Source organism: Dermacentor andersoni, chromosome 6, assembly GCF_023375885.2.
Source record: "Dermacentor andersoni chromosome 6, qqDerAnde1_hic_scaffold, whole genome shotgun sequence".
NCBI classification, from domain to species: Eukaryota; Metazoa; Arthropoda; class Arachnida; order Ixodida; family Ixodidae; genus Dermacentor; species Dermacentor andersoni.
In genome coordinates, this window is record NC_092819.1 from 125,242,646 (window position 1) to 125,250,801 (window position 8,156).

Sequence of the window (8,156 nt, forward strand, 5' to 3'; positions counted from 1 at the left end):
AAAGCACGTAAAAGCATAAAAAATTTTACTGCACAGGTTTTCTGCGACAGAAACTGGGTGTCCGCGCAACGAACGCGCGCTCGCTAGCAGACGACGCACTAGACAACGACAACAAAATTGAAGACGTCATGTTGTACAACTGAGGCCTCAAATATGTATGCGTAGCAAAAAGGTGTCAATATAAATTTGCAGTTGAAACAAAGCCATTATAACATCGCAGATCGCACGCGCGCATTCGGTCTCAGCGCCTGCAGCGAAATAACGTTGAATATGCCGCGAAGCGCGTTCTAGTTAAATTTTAAAGTAGCGACACTCTTTGAACTCTGCCGCCGCCGCGCGACCTCCTCGCCTCCTCCTCACCCCTGGCGCGTTCCCCCGCGGCAACCAGTTTTGCCCCCGTTTTTCTCTGGACGACGATTGGTCTCCCCGCCGTTGCCCTTGGAAACCAGCGGATCTTGACTTTTGCTTGTGTTTTTCTTTTTCGTTCGCGCCATTTTCCTCCTGAGCACGTCTGGCTCGGCGCTTTAGCTCGGCGTAGCAAACGTTATACGCTATGTTTCCTGCTCTATGTGCTAGCACTATGCCGGGCTGTTGCGCATATAAGTGCAGCAAGAAGCCTGAAGATGGTTATGCCGTTTTTATTATACCACAAGGAAAGCGTGACGGCTTGCGCAGGAAGCAGTGGCTGCATGACATTGGCCGAAAGAACTTTTTTCCGACAACAGTGTTGTTTGCGAGCTGAGGCGTCCTTCTTATAGCTCGTAGCAAAGCATCCCGTAATGCTGCATTTTTTTTTTCATTCTTCCGGCCTGCTTACCAGCGTTTTTGTTGCGGTTGTCCTCAGTATGCTTAATATTCTGGGGCGGCTCCATCACCTCGAATGTCGCTAACTGTTGTTATTCAGTCGAAAGTGCAGCATTATAGATTTTGCTTTGCGCCCTGAAAAAATTAGTGGCAAGTATACCCGTGGCATTGCAGGTGATGAGCGTTAGCTAGTCAACATTGAGGTTTTTTTTTTAGTTTTAAGGCGAAAGCCTTTGGATCTGTATGTTTCAAGGTCGCGTTGTAAACTGGAAGTATCACGTGACCCAAGGAAGGCCAGAGGTGACCCAAAGCATGTCCACCCCTGTATAAGAGAATGATAACCCAAGTTAATTACTGATTAGTGATTGACATAAGGTGGATTAGGGAGGATTAAGGTTGATTAGAGTGCATTGAAGAAGATTAAGGTGGATTAGAGTGCATTAAGAAGGATTAAGATGCATGAATAAAGATTAAGGTGGGTGGAGGAGGATTAAGGCGGATTATGGTGGATTAAGGCGGAAGGTTAATGAAAGGGTATTAAGACTGATAAAGGTGGATTAGAGTGCATGAACGAGGATTAGGGAGGATTAAGGTGGATGAATGAGGTTAAGATTGATTAATGTGAATTAAGGTGAATTAAAGTTGATAAAGGAGGATTAAGGTTGGATAGGACGGATTAGGGTAGATTAAGTTGGATTAGGGACCATGGAACAGGATTAGGCTTGATAGAGGTGGATTGGCGTGTATTAGCGTAGATTGGGACTATTAAGAAGGATGAAGTTGGATTAAGGTGCATGAATAAGGAGTAAGGTGGATGAAGGAGGATTAAGGCGGATTATGATGAATTAGGGTTGATAAAGGAGGATTAAGACCGTACAGGGTAGGCTAAGGTGCATTAGGGGCGATGTAGATTGATTAGATAGTATTAAGGTGGATTAAAGTGGTTGATGGAGCATTAAGGTGGATTAGAGTGGACTAAGGTGAATTAGGGTTCATTGAGTATTAAGACCGATTAGTCTACCATAATCCTCCTAATGCAAATTAATCCACCGAATCCACATTCGTCGACCTTTATCCTCCGTCATTCACTTTAATCCACCATAATCCACGAATGTCCTCCTTAATGCACCCTAAGCCACCTTCATCGACCTTAATCTACTGTAACCCTCCTTAATGTACTTTAATCCTCCTTAATAAACCCTAATGCTTCCTCATTCACATTAATCCACCCTAATATCACTATAATCGTCCTTAATTCACCTTAATCCACCCTAATCCACATTGATCTACCTTAGTCCACCCTAATCCTCCTTAATCCACCCTAATCCCCCTTCATTCACTTTAATTCACCCTAGCCCACCATAATACTCCTTAATATAATAATAATCTTCATTTCTCTCTTTCCACATAATACAGAATAATGCACATTAATCCTTCTTAATTCACCCTAATCCACTATAATCGTCCTTAATGCACCTCAACGCACCTTCATCCACCCTAATCTACCTTCATCGACCTTAATTCACCCTAGCCCACCATAATACTCCTTAATATAATAATAATCTTCATTTCTCTCTTTCCCCATAATACAGAATAATGCACATTAATCCTTCTTAATTCACCCTAATCCACTATAATCGTCCTTAATGCACCTCAACGCACCTTCATCCACCCTAATCTACCTTCATCGACCTTAATTCAGCCTAGTCCTCCTTTATGCACCCTAATCCACCTTCATTCACCCTAATGCACCTTCATCGACTTTAATCCACCTTAATCCTTCTTAATACCCCCGAATTCATCTTAATCCAATCACTAATCAATGATTACTTTGCCAATCATTAATCATCTCTTATACGCGGCTGCACATGCTTTCGTTAGCTTCCCGCCTTCCTTCGGTCCAGTGATATTTTCTGTAGCTCATAACGGGACCTTGAAACAGAGGTCTAAGGCTTTCGCTTAATAAGCCACACACAAAGGGATGTGTCACAAGCAATAGTAGATGAGACGCACGAAGTAAATCATCTGATCATGTGGCCGAAAAATTGTCTGGAGTATAGAACTCGCCTCAAAGCTCCCTTTAAACCAGTATACCCCGCTCATACGGCTTCAAGAAAAAACCAACCTCCTCATAAACGTTGCCTCCAGCATTATCAATGCTGTTATTAGCATTTCTCAACATTTTCAACCTCACTGGGGCGCGCAACTGGCCCAAAACAGCACGCCTCAATAAAATCCTGCGGCCCGTCCGCGGGAGCCCAGGAGGAAAAGCGCTCCGTGCGCAGCCAGAGGGCGAGGAGAATCGAGGAGGAAAGCGCCGTGAGGAGGAGAGTGTCGCTACTTTCAAATTATCAAGGGGTTTTAGTTCTAGTTCGCTCGCAGCGCCCTCGCACAGTTTTTGCACACGCGGCGCCTCAGCGGGAGAGTTCCGTTCGGTTCACTCGACCATTGTCTAGTGCACTAACCTGCGGGAACCGCTGCTGCGGCCGCACCGGCACCTGCGACGTGCGTGACGTCATTAGACAGTTTTAGTTACACGTACGTAGAGGCTTCACGTACGCAAACGTGAAAAGCCTACGTACCTTACGTGCACGCCATCCGAAACGCTTTTAGCTACACGTACGCGACGCACGCCAAGAGGGACCCCGTAGCTTCATCTATCGGGAAATGTGAACACGGCGGTAGCCTGTTCAATCCTGTCGCCGTGTTTCGATGCGAGCCGTCTGCGCACGCGCGGCCCGCTATCGCTTGTTCGTGATCTCGCGGAACTCTTGCGCGAAGCTGTCTACGTGCGCAAGAAACGCACGCAAAGAATTGAATCTCACGTACGTCCGTGAGACGCCCGCGCGCCCGCTACGTTGTACGCATGCGCACTGCTGACACGTAGAAGCTCTACGTACGCAAAGCCTCTACGTACGTGTAACTAAAACTGTCTATTACCACAGACGCACACGCCACGTGCAGAGGCATCGTCGCCACACTCTTCCCCTTCTTCCCCTACCCGCCTCCATTGCGGCAGAGGCGTCGTCGCCACACTTTTCTTCCTCTCAACTACCCGTCTCCCTTCCTGTGCACGCGCCGTGTCCCCGATACGGATGTAAGCCGTTAAAGGTACTCCCCCCCCCCTCCTCCTCCTCCCTAGGAACGCATGCGGGGGCTGCACATGGTCGCTAGAGGTGACCAGCTTCGCTGCGAAACTCGCTCCATGTGCGCGCTGGAGAGAAGGACTGTGCTGTCACGGATCAACAGCTTGCGCACAAGATTGCCGTTGCGAAATGCCCCGATGCTCGGGTTTGGGTCCTGTATATGAAGCGCAGCGCTTCATTGTTGCTGTAGTTACGAGGAAGGTACTCCCTGTGAGGACTTCGAAAAACCGAAAAAAATATTTATTGTTGATTCTCTAACATCAACGTCCGACGTCGCTATCACTGTCGTGCTATAGAAGCACCGCTTATATTTCTCGGCCGACATATCTGGCGGACCGCCTTCCGGCCCCCTTCACCCGTCAGTCATTTAGAATTAAAGAACTGGTTGTGAAGGGTGACAGAAAAAGTGGCAGATTGTACAGTGCAATCCGATGTAAAGCGGCATATTATTCCACCCGGAAAATATTGCTCGTCTGTTACAATAGTACAGTAATACAATATTATGTGAGTCAAGTATATATCACACAGATATATAAAATATGTGTTTAATGGTCAAGAACTTCTCTCCATATCGGAGAAGTCGTTGAATGCAGTCATACAGGGCTTTGAGTAAAGGGAAGCAGGTGGCCCTAATTTTCATGTATCTTTAAAGAAAAGCTTTCGATATAGTATTGCAGAAAACATTAATTCATAAATTAAGCTATATAACAAAAAACGAAGATATATTAAACTGGATCAAGGCCCATCTTTCTAATCGCTGTCAATATGTGGGGCTCAGTCGGGTTTCCTCCAGAGGTGTGGCAATTGGTTCTGGCGTCCCCAAAGGGTCGGGGCTCAGGACTTTGCTTTTTCCGGTGTTCATAAATTACAGGGTTAAAGACATTTCTACTAATATCAGGTTGTACGCTGATGTTACGCTTTGTACAAATCAGTAAGCTCTGTAAAAACCAAACGGAGTTGGCCAAGATCATTTTATCATGCGAGCAGTGGCAAATGCCCATCAGTAGTGAAAAAAAACTTTATGAGAATTCCTTGCAATAAGGAGCACCTGCTCTTTAGTTATTCTACTGCTGATCGAGTTCTTTGTGAGGTTGAGCACTATAAGTATTTAGGATTACTGATTACTAACGAACACTTTTGGAATACATACATAGGTAATGCTGTAGCCGATGCCTTAAGGAAGGTGTTCTTTTTAAGGCGTACACTGAAGTGCACTACCCCTCAAATGCGTAGTCTTGCCTACTACATCAATTATCCTTCCTACGTTAGAAAATGACGTGATAATAAGGGACCCTCTTACTAAATCCAACATTGAAACATTAGAAAGAATACAGAAAAATGCTCTAATATTCACTGACAACTCACATGGTCGCAGCTCTATTAGCGAATAATTAAAAACGGGTATTATCCAACCAGTTATTATATGGAAACCGTGTTTATTGACTCAAGTTCTTTTATCAATTGGTAAATGATCACTACAAAATTAACACATCACATATCTTGACTTCATCTGCAGGTTGCGCATCTAGAAACCGACACTCGAAAACAATTACGCCTCTAAGGCAAATAGTCAATTCATTTAAGTATTCTTTTTTTCCTCGTACAATGAACGATTGGCATAGCCTCTCTAAGGAAGCTGTAACCGAAAAAAATGTTTCGTATTCGTTGAAGAGCATTTCATTTGAAGTGTTCTGTATCATGCTAATGCTGAATACTATTGTCTTTTCTTCCTTGCCCAAATGTACCTTTCCTATGATAAATGTACCACTCTGCTATGGTCCCATACTGCAGTATTTATGAAGAAGAATTGACAAGCCGCTCTTGCTACGTATGAAGGCAGCTTAAAAACGCTTCAAGGAGAGAGATTTATTACAACAATAAATGCTCAGCAGGGGGACTTTCAAGAGAGATGTGCAAATGGGCAAGTCTAGCATGTTGAGTTGATTGAACGGTATAGCTAATGGGTGCTCTACACGGGTAGGAGGTAACCCAGGTACATGTATTAGAGTACAGCTCTTAGGCGCCCGTTGCTGCGGCGAGTTTCGGCGTCGGCATCCCCCGTAACCGAGTGAACGACCGCAGCGAAGGATGAAAGAGCGAAGGCAGAGCGCAGGCGATGAAATACGGCGATAGCGAGCAGAGCATGAGGAGGTAAGCGGAGGAGGAGGGTACGGCGAAAGCACGAGAATAAAGCTTAGGGACGCGCAAGACGGGCTCTGCGGCGACGATGGCTACGAGGTGGTCTCAGAGTGGCGTGCGTCGTCTGTTCGCTGATGACGCCACCGATATGGTATATGGGAACGAAACACTGCATGAGTGAAGGTCTGTCTGCGGCGGCTGTGTGGATCGTACCCACGCGGCACCCACGCGCTGCCTCTCGCGATTTTTCGGTTAGCGAGGCAGTCGCACCTCACTTTGCTCCGTTTACAACATGCCGCACAGTACGGGTCGTCCGTGGCAGCCAATATATCGCGAAATGAAAACACGCACAGAGCTGCGCTCAAATTATGCATTAGGGCTAGTATCGTAATCGTCGGTGAATTTTTGATCCCTTTGGACACTGCAGTTCCAGAGAAATTCAAGTGCTCAAAGCTGCGTCCGCTGTTATAGCTTGTTTCGTGAAGAATATAACTACATGCAATTGGTTACTGAAAAAAAAAAACGTGTTATTGAATTACAGCGAGCGTTACCGAGTAAACAAGGTAATCATTAAATTACAAAATACTATACCTAATTGCATGTAATTCGTGACGTAGAGGTCTGATATATCTCCGCAAATACATCTGGTGAGGAAATGACGAACGCCGCTCCCCGGAGAAGGGCCAATAAATGTTCGGTTTAATACGGTTACGCTGCTACTGTCGACACGGAGAGAGGTGTAGATGTCTTCGCATGTTTAGTAATATCAAAACGGCCGCTAGCTCAGCTCACTTCGTTGTCCCGTTGATTAGCGTGCGCGGTTATGCACGCGTATCGCTTTGCCACATGTCATAAGGTAAATCGGAGGCATGATTGGTCAAGTATATATGGCGGGAAATGACACATTCAACGATCTGAACAGCCACAGGATGTCTAGATGAACTTCCGTTCACGATCTGGTTTATGGCTGTTATGGAAGGGAAGTTGTTTATTTAATTTGCGTACTGCGTGCGTCTTTCTCTTACGTTTTTTTAAAATAAAAGACTGGTATTTCGGTAGTAAGAATATTAACGAAGACGACAAGTTGAATTTGAATAAGGGGCTGGACTTACTTTTGTACAAGCCGAGGTAATAACTGCAACAAAAAGCTCTGACGTTGTTCATTGAATGTTTCTGAAAACACGAAGCTAGAGTACGCAATATAGAACCATTTACACGTACTGAAAGCACTGGGGGGATAAATACTGCACAGATGACGCTTATGTTATGCAGGGCAAGATCAAAACTACTACGACTGTACGTAAGATAAACTCGTAGTGAGTAGTTTAACGTTCAGGCATGACAAGATTTTGTCTTGCAGCTTTCAACAAAAATGAACGAGAGAATGGAGGAAAAGGAAACTGTAGCTCCTCGCACAAGTGGGGCAGCAAAGTTGTTTACAAATGACGGACTTCAGAAAAGTGCAACACCGCTCGCGCTGCAAAGCCTTTCTGCCACATACATGGAAATGCAGGCGTGGGTGCAATAACGAGTCAAATTATTAGCTACATTCATTTCACCTTGAAAGTGTCCGGGAGGTCCCGTTGGAGCTTGTTCGGTCCCCGGGTAGCTTCCGCAGCGATGATTAGGAACAGCAGCTTGACGCCTATGGCGTTGGGACTCAAATGGCAGTGCATTATGTCCGGATTACGAAAACCGTGTGCCACGAATCCCGTCGAGCGAGCGATTTTATGTCCCCAAGCAATATCCCATCACCTCCAACTGTGACGCGATTCGTCGAAATTAAAAATAAATTGGTTTGGGCTGTCTCAACTCGGCCACTCCTTTTACTCATGCACAAAATTTCATTCGATGCATCTTATTATTGTGCCTCGTTAGTGTCCCACTTCACGATGCAATCACAGTGCCAGCGCAGGATGAGCTCGGCTCGGTTGACATGCTGTCGCGACTAGAGTACAGGACGCAGCGCGAGGCGAATCTGGACATGTATGTTCGCTTTGCAAGTGCTTTTGCCGTGCTTGTGCCCTTTCTGTAAGCCCCCGTGGACTGCACATACTTTGCTCTACG

The 8,156-nt window shown here is 45.6% G+C and overlaps 1 protein-coding gene across 1 annotated transcript in view; it reads right to left on the reverse strand.

Moving 5' to 3' along the window:
• Positions 1 to 7,777, reverse strand: part of LOC126523531 (uncharacterized) — a 42,903-nt gene extending 35,126 nt beyond the window's left edge. Inside the window, exon 1 of the mRNA XM_050172132.3 lies at positions 7,649 to 7,777. Coding sequence (XP_050028089.2) covers positions 7,649 to 7,765 — 117 coding nt within the window. The 5' untranslated portion in view covers positions 7,766 to 7,777. The remainder of the gene's footprint in view (positions 1 to 7,648) is intronic.
• Between the last annotated feature and the right edge of the window lie 379 nt (positions 7,778 to 8,156).